The sequence below is a fragment of the Oculina patagonica genome, chromosome 5, assembly GCF_052425735.1.
Source record: "Oculina patagonica isolate OP01 chromosome 5, crgOcupat, whole genome shotgun sequence".
NCBI classification, from domain to species: domain Eukaryota; kingdom Metazoa; phylum Cnidaria; class Anthozoa; order Scleractinia; family Oculinidae; genus Oculina; species Oculina patagonica.
In genome coordinates, this window is record NC_135762.1 from 1,736,387 (window position 1) to 1,756,984 (window position 20,598).

General features: G+C 38.9%; 3 protein-coding genes across 4 annotated transcripts in view; all 3 read right to left on the reverse strand.

Annotated features, from left to right (window-relative positions):
- Positions 1 to 1,443: 1,443 nt before the first annotated feature.
- LOC144654731 (uncharacterized) lies at positions 1,444 to 9,312 on the reverse strand. 2 transcript variants are annotated; one of them, XM_078514962.1, is made up of 5 exons: positions 9,272 to 9,312; positions 5,936 to 6,127; positions 4,999 to 5,351; positions 3,210 to 3,413; positions 1,444 to 2,002 (listed from the first exon to the last, which is right to left on the reverse strand). In XM_078514962.1, the coding sequence occupies exons 2-5, from the start codon at positions 6,111 to 6,113 to the stop codon at positions 1,664 to 1,666; spliced, it is 1,074 nt and encodes a 357-aa protein (XP_078371088.1). In that variant the 5' UTR covers positions 6,114 to 6,127; positions 9,272 to 9,312; the 3' UTR covers positions 1,444 to 1,663. The 2 variants fall into 2 exon arrangements, with proteins under 2 accessions (XP_078371088.1, XP_078371087.1); XM_078514961.1 differs by lacking the exon at positions 9,272 to 9,312 and adding an exon at positions 8,946 to 8,983.
- Positions 9,313 to 10,544: 1,232 nt separating this feature from the next.
- Positions 10,545 to 17,223, reverse strand: LOC144654703 (uncharacterized). Its single transcript, XM_078514922.1, has 6 exons — positions 16,894 to 17,223; positions 15,336 to 15,833; positions 14,042 to 14,628; positions 12,919 to 13,014; positions 12,224 to 12,490; positions 10,545 to 11,670 (listed from the first exon to the last, which is right to left on the reverse strand). Exons 2-6 carry the CDS (start codon positions 15,776 to 15,778, stop codon positions 11,366 to 11,368), a joined length of 1,698 nt encoding a protein of 565 aa, XP_078371048.1. The 5' UTR covers positions 15,779 to 15,833; positions 16,894 to 17,223; the 3' UTR covers positions 10,545 to 11,365.
- Positions 17,224 to 18,660: 1,437 nt separating this feature from the next.
- The window catches only part of LOC144654688 (uncharacterized), a 30,676-nt gene continuing 28,738 nt past the window's right edge, over positions 18,661 to 20,598 (reverse strand). The window contains exon 14 of the mRNA XM_078514899.1: positions 18,661 to 20,069. Within this exon, the coding sequence (XP_078371025.1) occupies positions 19,441 to 20,069 (629 nt within the window). The 3' untranslated portion in view covers positions 18,661 to 19,440. The remainder of the gene's footprint in view (positions 20,070 to 20,598) is intronic.

Below are 20,598 nucleotides of genomic sequence, written 5' to 3' on the forward strand. Positions count from 1 at the left end.
AGGTAGGTAGGTAAAGTCTGCATACGAGCCTAGTAGCTCATCAGGCCGGAGCTTATCTCGGTTTCCGTGGCATGAAGGGACTAGGAGTATTTCTACCCCCCCCCCCCCCTGGGATAGGATGCTAATCCATCGCTGGGTTACCCCCCAGCATTAAATTCGCCGGTACCCATTTATAAACCGGATGTTGTAGTGGAGAGTTCAAGATTATTTTATTAACTAGGAGCTTGCTTCAGTCATTTGGCTCGTGTTTCTTTAATGAGACATTTTTTTTGCGCACACTGTAAGTGTTAAAACTATCTTTAAAATACAAATGCCTATCTAATCAGATGCTCCTTTATAACAGCTAGTTTAGGAGTAAACAACCAAGTTAATTTATAATACTGAGGTAAAGGTGGGTTTATAATGATTTGTGCAAGAACTGATCTTGTATTTTCGTCCTCAGTGTATTGTGGTCTATTGTGGCTTGTAACCGTTGTCTGCGGAAATAAGCTTTGAACAGTTTAGATCGTTCCTGTACGTGGCTTGTTTTGGCTAGACGCTTGAGGTTTAAGCCCGAATGTTTTTTTTTTGGCAACGCTGTCATGTTTTTGTTCAATTTTTTCTCTCTCCTACGAAAGCATACATTTGTTTAGCCGGAAAAAAACATGCCAGGCCGAGCTCAAAACTATGCCTTGAATTTCCGCAGACAGCAGACAACGTTACAAGCCACAATACACTGACGACGAAAATACAAGATCAGTTCTTGCACAAATCATTACGTTATACAAACAACAAGTGTTTAGTACAAGATGGTAAACCCAACTTACCCCAGTATTATAAATTAACTTGGTTGTTTACTCCTAAACTAGCTGTTATAAAGGAGCATCTGATTAGATGGGCATTTGCATTTTAATTGTAAAGATTTAAGATTGCATTTTAATTGTAAAGTGTTTTAACACTTACAGTGTGCACGGTTCGAAGTAAAATGTCTCATTAAAGAAACGCGAGCCAAATGAACTAAAGCAAGCCCCTAGTTAACTGATAAAATAATCTTGAACTCTTCGCATATAAAAACATGAACAATAATAATGATCACACTCAACATCTGGCTAGTATGCTGTAAACGTGGAGTTCAAAAACAGAATAAATAAGTGTTAAGGTCTGGTAAAGTTCACATTAAAAGGATGGATCGCGGCTAATCTTGTCAAGTTCCACTTTAGCAATATCTTACTTCTTCAAACAAACGAAAATAACCGTGCTTTGAGAGACGGAATAAGTTTCTCAGATTAACACATGCATCTGAAGTATTACCCTAGTGGCTTCGAAAGTGAAACCAAGTTGTGCTGTTTGCAAAGATTCCAGTAACAAAAATGTTGCTTAGAATTTGGGTTGCTGCAAGCGTCCAGTAAACAAGTGCCTAAGAGATCTAAAAACCAGATTACTTTTCGTTGCCATATTGTTGTTATTTTAATCTCTTTATGTATTTAAAAACCTCTTTTCCTCATTCCATTTTTCATCTTTCATAAATTAAAAATCACCAACTATCATTCAACCTTCCACTGCACCACCGTGGAACTAAATCAGCACTTTTAATTCTGTAAAACCTCAAAGAGCTCATAGAAGAACAACAAATAGCATATCCTGTTATCTACTAAATCCATTTTAAAATAAAAAGTTGAGAATATTATTTAGGATATTCGTCAAATGAATATTGTTTCAGAAAAGGGTATTTCTTCATCAGCTCTGTTACGCGCGCTTTTTGCTCCTCGGTCCAGACTACTTTGTCCCTGGTTACTGAAGGAGTTCCGTACAAAACCTTGCTGCATTTTGCGATGTAATCCTGAGAACAAGTGACTTGCAAATGGTCACACAATCTTAGCAGCGTTTCTTTGGGTCTTAGCACTGTTTCATGTCCTGGAATATCGAGAACAGCATCTCCGTACCGTTCCCGGACACGTTGATTAGCGGCGGCCATACTAAAGTATCTTTTAATTTCATAGTCTAGTGCTTTTGTCTTGTTTATCTGTAGGAGAGAAAACAAGAAAAATAACAAACCAAATAGACCATTGGCAAGCATTTGTTGACGTCACGTTTCCGCATTTTCAAATTCTTCTGATCAATATAAATACATCAATTCTCATAGCTGTGAATATAACTAGGATGAGGATATAGTTAAAGGGTTACGGTTGACAGCCTGCTCTAAACCAAGCATTCAAATGATGCAACATTAAATGGATAGCAGCAGGAGGAGAGGGGGAGGGGGATAAGGAAGTGAATCTTTTGTTTGAAGACATTGGTGAGCTGCATCTGATCGCGCCACTTTCGTGCCTTCTAACACGGTGTTGTTTGTTGCTCGTTCAACGGATGCACAATGGTCGAGAAGTTGCCGAATTTAGCACAGCCCCATAAAACAGTGCGCATACTCGGTTGATCGTCATTGGGTCATTCGATCCAGTCCTCTTTTAGGGCCAATACCTTCCAGTCCCCACTCAACTCCCCCCACTTGCTTGCGGCAACTCTTACAGACACAGTTATATATCTGATATACGTAAAAACGTTGCAAGTCAATGATACAAAGTTATATTTTTAAAGAAAGAACTTTTTTCATATTGATGTAATTGGTGCTCGAAAAGAGCCTGCTAGCAACCAATCATATTATTTAACAAAACGTCACGATGTACATATAAGGTGAGGAAATATTTTATACGTGTCCAGCCGACCTGCAACACTTTCATAAACTCTGTTTTCATTCATACTCATACTCGTTCGTTCCGCAATCCACACTTGTTATCAGGGCTATATTAGGGCTATATTGTATTTGTTATTTGTTTATTGCTTCGCTTGGCCAATCCTGAAGTACTTTGTCATTCGTAGGAAACAGAGTTCCGACGATATACGTAATTTACCATGTTTAGAAATGCGTTGAAGAACACTCGCAAAGCGCTGCACAGCCAGAGTCCATCTAGCTATAAAATAGGATCGTTGACAATTTGCTGAATAATAAGACAATTATTCTGCTCAACCTTGAGGGAATACACTCTGATTTTAGCCACTTTGGCCTACGGTCTCGTTGGCTAAGTATCAGGCGATTTCGCAGAATTTTATTTTAGTTTTGATTAATAAAAGATGATGATGATAATGACTGATGATGATGATGATGATGATGATGATGACGATGATGATGAATGGTTTACGGCTTCATAATAATTATTATGAAATAACCGACTCACTCGTACTCCTTCTTCTCTAGCTTTGTCACGTGAATGCGTATCGCGAAGCATCATGGTTGATATGTTGTCAAAGGGGTTCCTGGTGACGTGTATGAATTTCATTGGTACTTGAACAACTTGATGGATTTCTTCAAGGACATTCATTTTTCTGCGGTTTCTGCTTAACGCCAATGCTGTACCACCCCCTTTCTTGTCGCCGATAACCTTCCAAAAAAAGTTAATGTAACACTTCTATAAATACAGTAAAACCTATGTATTTTTCAACCTGCAGGATTATTAAAGCTAATACAGGGCTCGTGTTGTCAATAACCATTTCCCAAAGATTTATTCCAAAGGTTTTAACTTTTGAAAGTAAGTCAGTTAGTGCCAATAGTGTACTTGTTCTTGATTTATTGCGGGCCCAAGAGAGGCCCGCAACCCTAATCTTGACAGTGACCAGCGGATTGCGTTTTACGCGTGCGCGCCACGTTTATAAACCAGGACCGAACCGGAAGTTGAAAATTTTTGTTCTTCCACTAAGCACGATCGGAATGCTAAAATGTGTTAATCACGACAGTTTGTCGTAACACCGGAAGAGAAAAATCTGTTCTCCAAGAGCGATATTTTAAAAACAGCTTGTCACATTAGATAAACCTTCTGTGACATTGAAGGCGTTATGTGTTGCTTTTGAGAACATTTGCTGTGATTGTATCACAGATAAACCACGGTAAAGCGAATTATTCCAACAACGGTTATTGTCGAGAAATTCGTTATAACACTGACAACATAGCGAGTTTACCGACTGAGAAAAATCACATCTAAATTCACACTGCAGCGCGTGCGAAAAGTCCTTGCGTGACGCGTTACTCAGAATAATTGTCTATTGTCCATTTGATCATTTCAGTCCTCCTTGTTCAGTCGTTTATTTATAATTATCGGCACTGCCTACCAGTACCTTGTCTAAGTGCGTCAAGGCCCGCACTTTCTAACCTGTGGTTACCACTAGTTTTTACAGTATTTGTTCAGTGATTTGTGAAATCTAGCAGTAGATTGTGCATGATATGTGAAATTGTCATATTTTAAAAAAGTTATAGTTTATGCATGCAGTAGCTTATTATATTTTAATTTAGATAGTAACAGATGAAGATCTACTATGTGGAAACCGCTTACTTATTTACTGACTGACTGACTGACTGACTGTTTGACTGACTGACTGATTGCTGCTGTGTTTGACTGACTGACTGACTGACTGACTGACTGACTGACTGACTGACTGACTGACTGACTGACTGACTGACCGCCTTATATTACTTTTGACAATGTCAAATTGCCACTTGAATTAGCCGTGCGACGCGTACTACCTTAAGGTTACTATTTTTAGCGACTACTAATTTTGGCGTTTTTTCTAAGCAATATTTAGCGATTATAGATTCTCCGAAAGTTAAAAAAAAAACAATTTAAATAAATAGCTACGATGGAAATAAATTTCAGCAATAGAACAAAGTAACTTGAAAATGAACAAACATTATCATTGTCAGAAAGAACAAAGTGAATTGCAAATGTTGAAAAGTCGTCCTCGTCAGAGAAATCAGACATATTTTCCACGATGCCGGCGATCCCAGCTCTCTCCCAACCCTTCTTAATTGTCGCCCTACCTTCTGACGTTGTCATATAGTTGAACATGGCCACTATATTTAATTATGCATTTCTAAGGGGGTAATAATTTAACGCTCATTAAATTTGACCGAGACAAATTTTAGCGAGTACTAAATTCAGCGATTTTAGCACACTTGACAAAGGACCAGCTTACCTTTAATCTCGTTTGATATCCTCCTTGCCATAAACCAGGCACGTTGTATGTGTATCTTTTAGTTATGGTGGAGTTGATGGCACGGAATCCAAACTTAGTTTGTTCTCTGGAAAACTGGTGAAGGTCGTAAAACAACACACATTTTTGCAGGTTTTTCTGTTTAAGTTCTGGTGATTGATAGTTTTTCCAATTTTTCATCAAATCGTACTCGTGTGGGATAATCATTTCTGGGTGTGCATCCAACAAGGCGCCTACTACGCTGTGACTACTGCGAGGATATCCAATGAACATCACAAATGTCTCCACTCCGTCGTACAATTTACACAGTTTCTTTGATGGGAGACGCCTATCTGCTATAAAAAAGAAATCCGTTTGATAATAATTCTTTGGTAATTCGTTGTTAACTTACTTTACATATATAACGACTTGGCTCAATTGCAGACTCAACAAGACAATACGTCAATATTCGTTTATTTGTCAATATTTTTTCAAGACTTTTTTAAATTTAAATAATAAATAAATAAATAAGTAAAAAAATTAAAAAATGTGCCGATCTGTAGATTGGCGCCCAGTCAAACGTCGAAGTAATAGTATGTTCCTGCGTTTGACTAAGGATTGGTATCTAATGTTTGTTTAGGTTTGCGCGCTAGTATGTGAGTAAATATACATCGGGGGTAGATATATGAGCGTGAAATAGTTCTGAGGCCTTGTGTGTGTGTTTTTTGTAGGGTCAAACTTAGACTGCAAAACAGTCGTATCTTCTGCGAACGCGCTCGGTCTTCGAACGAGAGCGAGAGGTCTGGAGCCAATGTTTCCAACTACTTTAGAGAAAAACACGACTGTTTTGCAGTCTAGGTCAAGGTCAAACTGAGATTTAGAGGAGAGCCAGTCTTACCGCTGTTCAAGGTAGTAGAATATCGCCAAACCGGTTACTTACCGGTTTTGAGGCCTCGCTGGGAAGCAGTGGACGACTCTTCGCTATCCAGTCGAACATGCTCTTTCCACGAGGACATTTCTGGAATTTTTGACGCTTCATTTTCTATTTTGCGACTAAAAATGTAAAGAACCAAACCAGAGCTAACCAAAAGCAATGTAAACAGCAGAGGAAATCTCATCGTCAAAATTGTTTCTGAAAGGGAAAAAGCGAAGGGTTGCAGCAAGTTTCAGTGCAGTAAATACTATATAGAAAGGTTTCCTACAGATTTTGGAACCTGATCAGGAGAAAGTATGAAAATCGTTTGTTAACTTTACTTTCTATGGATTGGAAAAAAAACTCTGGTCTGAAAAATGAGTAGAACTCTGTTCTACTGATATTAACAAGTTCTAAAAATATTTATGTAAAAATTTCAGCATGCTTATTGGCTGAGAGCACGTCAATTAATCCCAAACAGTGCAGAAAGTTGAAATTAAATGCAGGAAATTAAAATGAAATTGACTAATGGGAAATCCGCGAAAGCGCGACAAAACAAAATGGCGACCACTGTCGAAGGGTTTAGAGAGAACAAAAACATTTCAGTATATAAACCATAGTACTAGCAACTGAAAGTTGTGCAGCACAAGAGAGGCTTAACGAAACTACTGAAAGCTACCAATCGAGGATCTGCTTAATCTCGTACCCAGATCTTCTCAACCCTCGAAAGGAACTACCGTGGTAAGTAGACATCTGGGTATGAGATTAGGATTTGCTTATATACGCGACAGCTCGTAAAGAAGGAAGATTAGAAGCATGAATTGAAGTCGCACATTTCAGACCATACCTATATAACTGAATGAGGATAAAAGCTCCTGATAATGTATGACAGAGAGCTTTAAACTTCCGTAGCATTATCTGGATTTTACAAAGCCCGGCAACTCCATAATGTTTTAACAACGACTCAGAAAGATTTGCGCTAAACACGTCTTGACATTCTACAATATTTATAATCAATTGATTATAAGACAAGCAAATGATGTGGAGGAAAATCCAGGCCCTACAATATTTGATATCATTGACCCAACAACAACAGTATGTGCTGACTACAGCCAAGGAAATGAATTGCTCTTTGGAGAAAATGCTGGTAAGCAATGTGTAGCAATGTCACTTAGTGATTTATTTACCATCATATAGAAGATGTTAATTTGTGGACTTCTTCAACTTTGAATAATATTTTGGGTATTGGAAATAACCTGTACACTTCTATAAGATATTCTGTGCGAACAAATGATTATTTGCTCTTAAATGATGTGCCAGGCATTGTTTCACTTTTTGACAAATTGTATACATTACAATAGAGTGAGTTGTTAACAGGAAGTGTGTTTATGACATCTAACGATGGCCCGTTTATGTTTCCTCAAAATTCATAAATGAATTCACAAAATAGAAGAATCAAATTTGAAATTATCAAGCCCCCACACGTACGCATCGCGGACCGATTTTTCATTATTGGCGTCCAATTCTTCTGAATTTGACATCACTTAATGTCATATTACTGACCGGCTCGGAAAGTCAAGCCCTTACCCGTCAGTAATTACTCAGTGCTAAAGAAAGCACATTTCTTTGCATGTTAAGGACCATCTGTTCAATTTTTCAGCTGACAAGGCAGACCAGAAAATTTGATAATATTGTAAAATATTAAAGGTTATTCAAATATACCTTATAGCTTATTCAAATATAGCATATTATATTCCAATATTTCAAGTGTAATTCTAAAATTTTGAAATTATCGTCCATTTCGCCAGGGCTGAGTAGTATGAATAATTATCTAATTTTGTCTTACTGAAAAGAGTTTCTATGCGGAGGCTGTTAATGAGAGCAAGACCTAGAGTGTTCCCACAACCTCCCCCAGAAAAGTAAAATAAATAAACAAATACAGTCGAAGCTCTCTTAACGGACACTCTCGTAAGCGGACAGCTCTACTTACGGCCGCCTTGTTTGAAACCCCGTTTTAACTCCCATACAAACTCTGTATTTTTACACTCTCGTAAGCGGACATTCCTGTAAGCGGCCGCGGACACTTTCAGAGATTACGACTTAGACTTTTTCTTTGTTTTTTTGCTCCCGTAAGCGGACACCCCAAAGAAAATTCTGTTAACAGCCTCTGTAAATTGTTTTTATCTGTCAACTTCACGTCGCCATTCGTGACAATTATTTTACAGTAATTACAGGACCACATTTCAGTGCTTGTTTTGTCGTCATCCACGTCCGTCCGGTTATTGTTAGCTGGGCAAGCTCTTGTAAGCGGCCATATATCCCCTACACCTCTAGTTACGGACACTTTTTTCGCGTCCCGAGGGTGTCCGCTTACGAGAGCTTCGACTGTAAAACGAAATTAAAAACCCTTGTGGCAGTGTAAAATTAAATGGGGGTAAAACTGTTACATTAATTTTGTTTACTGGAAACACTAGCCACCTCTCATCGCATCCGGCCGGTTTGTCTTTTCGCAAGAAATAATTTATAATTAATAAGAAAATTAAAATAAAAAATAATTAAAAAGAAATATCCGGGAGCGATGAAAAAAAGAAAGAAAAACGTGTCGATATGAGAGAAAGCGTACTCATTAGCATTTTATTTATATTCAAAGTTTACATCTCCTGTAACACTTACACTATTAAAGAAGGTAGAAGTTTCTATCGAAACATGTCTGTTAAATTCAAAATCGTCGTTTTATTTAAGAAATAAATAAAACAATAACATTGCGCAAATAAAGTGCGCCTTAGCGGAATTAGTAACTACTACAGTTCAAGAGCGGTTTCACTGAACTTGACGCGCTTCATACAGTGCCTTTTTGTGGACTGTTTGCAGCTATTTTTCTTCTCGAAGTCCAACAACTAGTTTTATTTTCAAAGGCTACATTAGTGACATATAAAGAACTGGATGTTTTAAAAACGTGCCGGTTCTCGCAAGTTGACAGCGTCCCACCATAAACCATACATTACAAAATAAGCGCGTTCTGTTAGAAAGCACGTACCTTGTCCTAGCCTGTGTACACTTGCCGACTGTCCTTCGTTGAGGATGTGTGTCTGTACAGTCTGTACAGGCTACCTTGTCAAAGCAGTTTACTTCTAGGAAAGTTCCTGTAACGTGCTAAGCTGGCCAAAATAAAATTATATTATCTAAAGGTTAAAGAGTTTATCATGCACGGCAGTATGAGCCGTATAAATCGGGAGATTGCACCAACCTTGAAGATTCAAGACGGCGTCCTATCTCAAGTGCCTCAAGCCTTAAGGTCAGTCTTTTTAGTTGCAGATCCTTTGTTAGTACAGAGAATAAAATCAAATTTGAAAAACTACTCACATGTATCCTACTTGTAACTTCCTCTCACAAGTTCTGCCCAAACCGACTAATTATAAGGACGGTGTTCAACCTATAAGCTAATTGACGCCGTAGGGTACATGTATGCTCAAAAATGAGTGACACTGTGTTTGGTGATTGGCAGCGTTAAAAGTTATGAATAATGAGACTCATCATAATTTTTCATCTAGATATTACGCGTTGTCAGCTGAATGTCTTGCTAGTGTTTTATGTAAATTTCAATTTTATGACGGAAGAGAAGGTTCAGGGGCACCCAACGAGAAAATTTTACTATAGGTATCGGAACCTGTTTTTACGTTTTATCTGTCCTCTCTGTGCGTTTTTTGTAAAGCCTTATTTTTAAACGCTAAGAAAAGCGTATCTTTTCGGAAACGCTAGCTGAACTTTCAGACTTCAGAAAATTTTAGGGAACGAGATATTATTACCCGAATTTACGAGCCGCTGTTGCCTTCACGAAAATCGTAGCTGGCCTTTTTTCGCACCCAAAACGACATTTTTCTCTCTCCGAAAACAGCAGGCATTACTTTCCCCATGTCACGAAAGTTTGAGCTGTAGAAATCTCCAGTTTTTCATCACACATAAATCCGAAAATCGTAGGCGAAAATATGTTTTTCGAACAGATATTCACCGCAACGGTCTGTTAGGTGCCCCTGAAGGTTATGTGTAACCTTGCATGATCAAACAGAAATATTCAGTTATCCATCAGCGCAATACTGGTGGACCGTAGATCGTACAAACCGACCACAAATAACAAGTTAGCCAGAGATATGTAAACCCACTCGAATTAACGGTGGGCGCTCGATCAATGATAGCGGCGGCGAACGGTCGAAAAAAATTGGTCTGTTCTTTATTGTGTCGAGAACTGAATCTTCACCGGTCGAGGACCTGTCGAATGATTTATTCTGATAAAGATCATGATACTTACGAAATTTTCGTCTGTCGCACTCGTCAGCAGTCGTTTTCCCGCCAAATATTATCACGTGGCGCAAACAAAATGGCTTCCAGCCTGCTTCCAGTGATGGCATTTCGGCCGCGAAAGTCACATAATCGCAAAAGCAAGTGATAATGGGGGTTCTCCCTACCACAGCTACCCGAGTGATATAGGCGAATAACCCGGCTTCAGCAAAAACCTGTATGGTAAAAGAAGTCAAACTTTGGGCCAGTCCTGTTTTTAACTCGAGTCGATTAGGAGGCAAATAACTTTAAATAAAACACAAACACCAGACCTTCTTTTACATTTATATAATTTGTTTGTTGTTCCAGTTTAACAGTCACTTTTGAAAATGCATGTTACTTAGCATACAGAACGTCAAGCTTTTAAACAGCATGCGATTTATAATGTTTATTACCGCTGTTTGAGTTTTATCTTCATTAAGCTAAAATAGAAGTTCAAAATTTGAACTTCTGGCTTAAATGGCCAAAGAACAAGAGTTTATTAAACTTCAAACATACTCGGTAAAAGTTTCTTTTTTTGATATATTTTTGTCAAGTTGAAAAATATGCATTGCTGCTGCTGCTGCTGCTGCTGCTGCCAATTTTTATTTGAGCAATACAAAACCAATAACGTTAATTTTTTTAAAGTAGTAATCAAAGATCACTGAATTGCGGTCAGTATGATTTGAGTTGCAGACAGAAAACTAAGAAATTTATTCGTCGACTCCTTTTCAAATCATTTTATTCCAACGAATCAAACGTTTTCGCTGGATCTTGTATTTATTTAAGGCTTCTGATGAATGAAAAAACGTGTTTTTAAGTTAAGATTAGGAATGAATGAAATACCCCATTCGCACTAGCAAATCGTGTTTAGTAAAACCAGGTTCAACAAATTAAATGAAAATCAGCAACAGAAAACGAAAAGTCTGCGTTTTACATCGGGTTCAAGTTTGCTCTAACTTGTGCTTTCATTTTGCTAAATTTAAAGTCGACAAACATCAGTTAGCAACTTCACCGAAGAAAACAAATTTAAACCGTGTTTAACTAAACAGCTTTTACTGAACGTGTTTTAAGTTTGGTGTGAATAGGGTAAAAGATTAATAATGAGTCAAAAATCTATTCAGAGTAACAATAGTGAGCCAATTACTGTACAGATATCACCATCTGCTTAGAAAGCACGTTTACAACATCCTGTCGCCTTAGACCAGGCTCCTTGAAAGTCTTGCAGAGATAATAAACAGTCAGATTAGGCGCAAGGGAAGCCAGCCTATCCAACATGGCACCAGCAGGAGTTTTCTCAATCTCTAACGAGGATATTTCGGTTTCCCTCATGGCGTACCTTCGGGCTACTTGCTTCCATGTTGCTAGTCCGGGAAGACGTTTCTTGCTTAGCAGATCAGTAATGGCTTGTTTTGTGCCTGTATCCATTTCATGTAAACCTCTAAATCCTGATGAGAAGAAAAAACCACTTAGTTTATTTATTTTAGAAGAATGAGGAAGGGGGTGTAAAAGTTTGATAGATTACAAATAAGGGAAAAAATGAAGTAATTGCTTGGTTGCATTGGGTGCTTGGTTGGTTTGATCGGTTGGTTCGTCTGTTCGTTCAATCGGTCATTCGGTCATTCATTTATGCATTTGTTTATTCCTTCCTTCCTTCCCTCCTTCCTTCATTTATTTATTTATTTATTTATTTATTTATTTATTTATTTATTTATTTATTTTGCTCATTAACATTAAAAATATTAAACAGCTGATAACGGAAGGACGGACAGGCTGAATCATCATCCATCTATTTGTTCATTTATTCATTCGTTCATCACTTATTCCCATATAAACGTCACTTGGCCTCACGAATAAGTACCGCATCGGGACTGCGGCACTTATCCGGGGGCGGCGCTTATTATCTTTTTTGTCCCAAATGCGGCGCTTATTCGGGGGCGGCGCTTATTCGATTAAATATGGTAATTGCCGTATCAATGAAGAAACTGACATTCAACTTACTCATTTGAGGAGCAGGAAATACATCAATTTCAGCAGTGTCTGAAGTCACAGATCCACTTTTATCCCACACACGACAAAGATAGCGTCCAAAGTCCTGCATCCTTGCCGGCTCCAATACCAGGTCAGGACGATTGGCCCCGGGGATTTCTACATCATCTTTTACCCACCGGTACCGGACATCCGGTAGACCTCTGGTACGGCAGCTTAACACTAACTTCTTCCCTTCTTGCACGGCCTGGGATTGAGGCATCTGAATGATCTCTAAGCCTGCAGATAATGTATAAAGTAATCACCAGATAATGAGTTGAATAATAACGAACTTCAGCATCCTCCCCCCCCCGATACATTCCTAGTATGGTCTCCCCGTGTGTTGGGAGGCTCCTTAGGGAATGTAACATTCGTTTCTTGTAAGACTTTCTTGTTTGCTTCCTCTTTGTCTGTTACAGAGATTATGAATTGTGAGAACTGATTTGTTGCATGGGAGTCATTTTACAAGTTTAAACCCAAAGATAACAAATTACTTTAAAACCAGGCAAAAATTAGCCTAATGATTGCTGTTTTTTGAACTGCACGGAGTGAGAAGTTCAAAACCGTTTTCCATTGAATGGAGCTTAAAAACAGTTTTTACGTTAAAGACTTGTGAAGCTTTACTTCTACACTGCCGTGTTATTGGAATAAAAAGAGAAGAAACTAACTTGATTCATCTGGCTCTTCTTCAGATTGGTAACCAGAGCTCGCTCCTAATGATGTCGCCGAAGAGGCCCTGGGTCGAGATTGAGCTGTGGCGTCATCTAGAGAAGGAAACAAGTTTAAACAGTGCTTCCAAATCACATTTATCGCAAACCCCAATATAATACTAGTAATAATCAGAGATTAGGGGAGTGCGTTCGACCCAAGATAGGTACATTAGGCTAGCAAACGTAAACTTTTATATCGTCATACAAATTTGAAACGACCGCGCGCGCAACATAAAGCGTGCGTCCAACATCACTTTAGGAAACTATCAGCGAAACAATCTCAATCCAACAGTGCACGAGACAGCATAGCAAATTTTTTTGCTGCTGTTGAAGGGAGCACAGCCGAAACGTTTATTTTCCAGCACAACTCACAGGTCAAACTCGAAAAAGCAAACCGAAGAAGATCGTTAGATCGAATCAACCTCGTTCCCAGGGTATCTTGAGACGAAACTGTGACGTCATTAATTAGCCAATCTGCCACATACAAAGATACACAGAACGACACATAGAACGGCTCTCACAGGACAGCCACGAGACCACCACGCCACCAAAAGATAAGGATGCGTTCTCCTACCGTCGAACGCAAAAATTGTTTACAGCCTAGCGGTATCGGCTTAATTGAATTGTTTTTGCGCGCGCTGTCTTCGCGGCTTAATGTCATTGTGACGTTGATGTGACGCAATTAATTGCTTTCTTATGTCTTCTCACATGAGATTGAGGCCACCTGCATGAGGTCGAGGTCACTTGTAGCAGTCCATAAAATCTCAAACGGTTATGGCATCAGGCGATTGATATCCGCGGGACTAAACCATAGATCCCGCGGGACTGACGTCGGGCAAACGACGCGATTAGTAAGCGTTCTCCTTCGTCGAACGCAATCAAAGTGCCTTAATCCCCAACGTTTTTAATTTTTATTTCTGATAACAAAAATCCACAATGTTGATGGTTCCAGTATGCACGAAAAGTAATAGCCCGAGAATTACATATCATGTTCCTGACTTCCTGGTATTTTAATTATTTTGGTTTTATACAAAAATATCCGAGCATTGAAAAGTAATAACAAATCTAACAACTGAATTACCTGTTTCTTCCTCCTGAAAGCGTTCTAGTTCTTTATCCTTTTTCGCCAACTTTTGCTGCAACGATTTATTATCCTTCTCTAACTCGTGCACCTTTTCACGAAGCTCCAGAATGTCACTTTTCATGACTTTGCTCTCTTCATCCCTTGTTTTCATTTGATCTGTTAATTCCAGATTTATATCCTTCCGAGTGTCTATCTCATCAGCCCTTTCATGCTCCATAGTCTTACCCAGTCTCTGGTTTTCCTCTTGAAGCTTTTCAATCGTTCTGCGCAGGCCCTTAGAAATTGCCATTTCTCGCTTCAGTGTTTCCTTTACGCTGTTGAGTTCTTCCAACAAATCCTTAGATTCTAGAAGTTCGCTTGAATCATCAGCACGTTTTTCTTTCTGCGCTAATTCGCTGAAGTGTCTCTCTAACTGTTGTAGTCGATGTATCGGTTCTTCGGTGCTCTGGGTCGTTTGCTTGTCCGTAAGTTGAAGAATAGGCGCCTGCATCTCATACACGTTGTTGATCTTTTTTACAAGCTCTTCATATTTTTGTTTCCAGTTTTCCTTTTGATTTACTTCTTCCTGACCTTTGGACCTCTCCCTGTCAGAAATAAATTATATATCAACAACTGTTTTCTTTTTCAATCCTTAATACTATTCAACTTTACTGAATAGGATACTTATTTCTAATCATTCTGTTCTTATTTTGAAAGAAGGCGCACTGCTTGGTAAAAACTCTATTTAACAATTGGACTACAAGCCCGAGTTTTCTATGAGTGAGTAGTCAACGAGGCGCAGCTGATTAGCAAGTCAAAGTAGCGTTCAACCGTTACATACCTTAACCAAGCAAACGACTTCCCCCTCAACGCTTAGTTCTTTCCCCTCTCTTGGGATTTTTGACTATTTGGGATTTTTAACTTTGTTATGTTCATTTAAAATACTTGTTTCCTCTGTTTCAGTGGCAAGCCTGTAAACTAGCTATCTCTAAGAGATGTGAAGCTGAGTGCATCTAGACTTACATTTAAATTTTTACATTTTTTCCCTCCCCTCTCCCTTCCCCTTTCATTTGCCCCCTTCCATTTTCTTCATATTCATACTGATGACTTAGTTTCATGGAAACTTTTGTCTGATTGGTTGTTGCCCAGTTTTGAATTTTCGCGCGCAAGTAACAACCAATCAGAGACACTACACGGATTTCTGTAGAGCTACGTCATCAGAGTCGAATCTCAGACGTCTTTCTAGCGCGGGAAGAAATAATATAAGCGCGCCAAGAGAAAAGTCTGTTTACCAAAGGCTATAAACCAATACCTTATTTGTCTGGCTTCCTCCTTCACCTTATCCGCATTCCTGATGGTGACGTCTAGTTCATCTTTAAAACCAATCTTTTTAAATTCTTCTACTAATCTGAACTTAGCTGTTTTCGTCTCGAAATCTTCCAAGAACAACAGAAGGCTCGTTTCTGTGCGACAGTACAGTTCCACAAGAATAGAATGCCCGTCCGTGATATTCGTAACCTCGGGGTCCACCATGCCAAAGACGTTTCTCTCCAAGGCTCTTTTAATGGCATTCTCAGCGGGGCCCTTGCAGGCCAGGTAGAACGCCCCTAATGATAATGCGCCAATGCTTACAGCTCCTGCTAACCAAACATTGTCAATCTTGAGCGAGACAGAAAACCCTGCTCCTGAAACGGACAAGTCCATTACTGCTTTGGTTCCTGCTTCTACAGCTGCTTTGGTAATTTCTTCTGCCATCTTGAACTCAGTAGGGCGGTGACTAGCAAGAGGCAAGACGAGGTACTTGCCTCATCTAGATTTTAACGCAAAATTAAAAACGAAATGGGTCAGTTGGTCAAATAACTCCCAGTTGAACAAGAAATTACTTACGGAAAATGTTGTGAAACCCGTTTCAGATCATTTCTAGACTTAAAAAATTTCCTGGGGGTATGCCCCTAGAACCCCCTATCAAGTCTGGCTGTCTGAAAAGGTAAATAGAGTCGATCGATAATGTTTCTATATAAACATCAGAGTACAGGACCGCAAGTTTGTTTAGGACAGAAACGGTGTATAATATTCCACTGCTTAGTTATGGTCTAACAGGGCCGTAACCAGTCCTTTGCAATAGACGAGGCAAGATCTTGCTAGGGGGTCTGGGGGCATGCCCTCCAGAAAATTGTGAAATCTACAAGCTCTGAATCTCTTTCAGAGACATTTTTCATGAGGTATTTCTTGAGAAAATCAATCTTGTTCAACTGGGGATTATTTTCCCATAAAACATATTTTGTTTTTAATTTTGGATAGAAATCTAGACGAGGCAAGTGCCATGTCTTGCCTCTAGCTAGTTACGGCCCTGATCTAATAGCGTGACAATTAAAACAATGATAAACAAGAGCCCAGGTGATGGGCTCCTGATGATAAACTGATATGTCACACAATTATTTAACGAGTCGATTCTTTCCGAAATTAATTAATATGTTCTTGGTCCAAGTTGTTCAATTTATAACTTATATTTTAGAAGGCAATTAATTATCCTTGATATATTAATGAAATCAATCGCAAGAAGTCCGATTTGGATCTACACTTCCAGCAGCAAATTAATCAAGACCGATCACGTTCGAACGGTAGCGCAAAACCTTCACTGGGGTGTGGTACTCCCGCAAAAATAGTAAACAAAATCAGCTTCTACCTACCATCCAATCAAAGGTTTTCTATACACACCAAAAGAGAACATAAAAACAGTTGGTTATTGCCATAAAACTGTAGCAGCCATTTGGCTCCATTTGCTAAACAGCTTCGTTGAAGTCAGCTCTAAAGCGGCGGTGTTACATCATTAGTTAATTATGCCAGCTATGGGTCAGCTCCATACTCACCCTTCTCCTTTCTACCTCTCTTGGAATCTTTCCTCAGCAAAAATGATAACCAAACAAATTTAACACACCTTAACCGGCGGTTTTTGAACCTGCAACTGTTTTTTAGAAGGCAGCTACCAGCGAGCATGAAATCAACAAAAGGTCATTTGTCTGTGGTAATTTGAGCAGGGGACAAGCAAATTCCTGTGGGGGAGAAGGGAAGGATAATGCTGGGTGGCAGGGGATTTTCTCGCGCGCTTTCCGTCAGGTGCCGCGCCGGTGGACTTACAGCTAATAACAATTTTTCGCCTCTTGTTTGACGCTGAAAAAAATAATACAAAAAAATACAACAATTAAAAAATTAAAACATTTTTTCGGCAGTGTAAGCCACCGGTAAAATATCGTCTGCTTTCGCCACTTATCTTAGACAAGCTTAAAAGCTTTGGCGCTTAATTTTCTGTGGGCTCTTTATCGGGGGAAGGGGGGGGGGGGGGGTTGGCAAGGAATTTTGCGTTTCAAAGTGTTTGGTATATATTTAGAAGGAGCTTAGCGTTCCATGAAACTAACTCGAATTATCTAAGTTTGTACTTATTAAAGTCGTGTTAATTTTATGGCTCGTTAATTGTAGCCTGCGTCGTAGGCACGTCCGGCTGCAACGCACGCTAGTTATCTAGTTAATTTCCGCAACACTTCTTTTACTACCACACATACGAGCAAGTATTTAGACTTCCTTTCACACAGCCCAACGCAAAGCAAGAGAGCCGTCGTTAAGACTTTAATGGACCGAGCTAAGTGCATTCCATCAACAACTGCGCAAAGACAAAACGAAAACAACGCGTTATTAATGACTTAAAAGCTAACGGTTATCCCGAGAGCTTCATCAAGTCAGCTGGCGAATCAAACAAAACAAACACGCAACCAAGAACCCAGCGGAGAATCCGAAGGCATACACGTCCATTCCATATGTGAAAGGAGTATCGGAGCGCGTTCGACGGATTTTGAGCCGCGAAAACATCAAGACAGCGTTTAAACCAGTATGAACGTTAGGAAATATCTTCAAAAAGCCCAAGGACCGACCGAATAAAGATCAATTGAAAGGAATCGTATACAAAGTGACTTGCAGGACATGTCCATTTGCATACGTTGGGGAAAGCAAAAGAAACTGGAAATCGCGGGGAGCCGAACACAAGTCCGGAACAAACGGAAATATCAACTCCGCGATTAAACATCATGCAGAAATCGGCCACGACATACATCCAAGTTACGCCGAAATTCTTGAAACAGGTGTAAGCAGCAAGAACAAAAGACTGTTTCTGGAATCCTTGAATTCCTTCCTGGACAAAAACACTATAAACGAAAGAGCGCCCTTCCCAAGGGTTTACGCATCGCTTGTTGCTCCCCAGGGGGCCAACCAACGTCGCTGTAGCTTATTAGAATTCTGCGAACCTTACAAAAATCCATCATTCGCTGAAAAAGACCGCAGAAGGCGATCGAAAATTTAGAGTATCGTTTTATATTTTTAGATCTGTGTTAAACATTTTATATTTTAAGCTATGACTACAGATCGCTCCAGCAGTTTTATTCTTCTTTTACTAGTTTTGATCCAAAATAAGGGTCTATCCTAATAAAATGCCTTAATTCCCACCCCCTCCCGAAAAGACCCATGGCCCATTAATTTGGGCTCCCACGGGTGGGGTGAAGTGCTCTGTCCAAATCTGACAGCACAATGAACGCGTCCAACTGCCATTTTACAGAGCTTAGGGTTATTTTTTCAAGACAAGATAGATAACTTTTTTTATTCACAACAAATCTATCATGTTTACAGAAATGTAAAACAAAAATTTACACACAACTTCGAGTCTATATTGGAGCTAAAGCTAGAGGTAAAATTTGCACTTTATATGAGAACGTAGTGGACTAAAAACCCACATGCTGAAATTTGGAAATGAATGATACTATTCTGAACAGTAGCAAACAGTTAAAACCCCTGGAAAAATAAGAATCTAATGTTAATTATTCTTAAAAGAACCTGAACAGCCTGATTTCCTACTAAACACTCTATAAAGAACCTATTTCAGGCTGACTTATAAAAATTTAAATGTACTTTCTTATACGTGGGTGTTTATTGTACTTAAGTATAATACAAACATTAATCCTGCTTTCCATGAATGCCGTGCCTCTAAAAGCTGATGTAATAATCGGTCGAAGATGTTTAAAAATTCTTAAGAAATTCCCCTTGCCATAGAATTAGAGGTAGACTGTCCCAGAAAACTGGTCTGTAGCTTAAGCTTTTTGTAACGTATACGTAGTTTGTACGTGCATGGTAGGAGAAAGGCGAGCTATTTGCGGAATCACGGAGTTCATTGCTTCTGTTCACAAATTCGGAACTAAAATACTATAAAGATTCAAAAACTCATTCATAATTCATAAAGAAAATACAAAGAAAACTAATGTTTAATGAGTGTCTTTATATCTGACAAAGACAAGGTTGAATTAAATGTCCAATTTTCTTAACCCAAAATCTAAATATCAGTAGCGGCTGTACACAGGCTATCAAAATCTTTTTGATCACTTTAGGTACACTTTACCTTTAAAGTTATGTACTGGATCAGGAATAGTGATGTGACTTTTTTCGTAAAACAATTTCTTTGCCTCTGACAAAATGGACAGGAGATCACGGCTTGAACCGTACAACTTAATGACACTAAGTAGTGTGGAAATATATCCCTTCCAGTACGGAACAAACAAACATAAGAAGTTTCCGCCCGGAGGGAGCTCAACAGTAAATTTTTTGTCTTCAACAGGCTCGTCAGTTTCAAGTGCTGTGGTTTCTCGGTGACCTAGAATAATGAAAATCTTTGGTTTCGTTATCAGAGTTGACCATTTCGACGAGCTGAACTTGCCCATAAGTTTGGTAACACTCAAGGGCTGCCCACCCAAAGTTTTTATTTCCCAATTCTCGGTTACATTGGAAAGTATGAAGCAAACAAAGATAGTATTATCTCTATAACTCTTCGTAGTTAAAGAATTGATTATTGTTTCTACGTCATGATTTGGTCCACATACTGCTTTGGGTACATCAAAACCGAGATCTTGGAAAACACCACTCAATTCCACTTCTTCGTCTAAGAGAGCTTCGTGTTTTTGTCTATTAACGATGATCTGACAAAAACCTTTCCTTGCTTTCAAAGATGCAGCTATAAATAAATAAGTAGTAAGAAGAAATATAAGTAGGAAATTTAATTGACAACTTAATCTAGTCAGTTGCAAAAAAGTATTAAGTCGAATTTCGATTGTATCGAGCTGTTTTTGTAGAACCTCTCCCCACGTCCTCCCGGTCCAATTGGTCTCAAATCAATATTCCAGCTTCAAAAGACGTCAACAGTGAACACAATACATTCTTAACAACACTGAATTAGCTTAAAACCATCACATTCATTCAGCAGTGAGGAATGATTTCCATGTAATAGCTACGATCGCATCGATCAAATGGAAAATACGTTTAAAAAGGTTAAGCCGCACTTAACAAAATTTCCAAGTTAACAACTAACACATTGACATATTCTAATTCAAAAGCCATTCAATGCCGACGACAGACATGCAAAACAATTTAAAGGGATTTATCCAGCCCCCATTAAGACTACTCCAATCAACTACAAGTACACTTTCACGCCGATGGCAAGTTTTTTAAAAATGTTCTTGGTGTATTATTTTGATTCGAAGTAA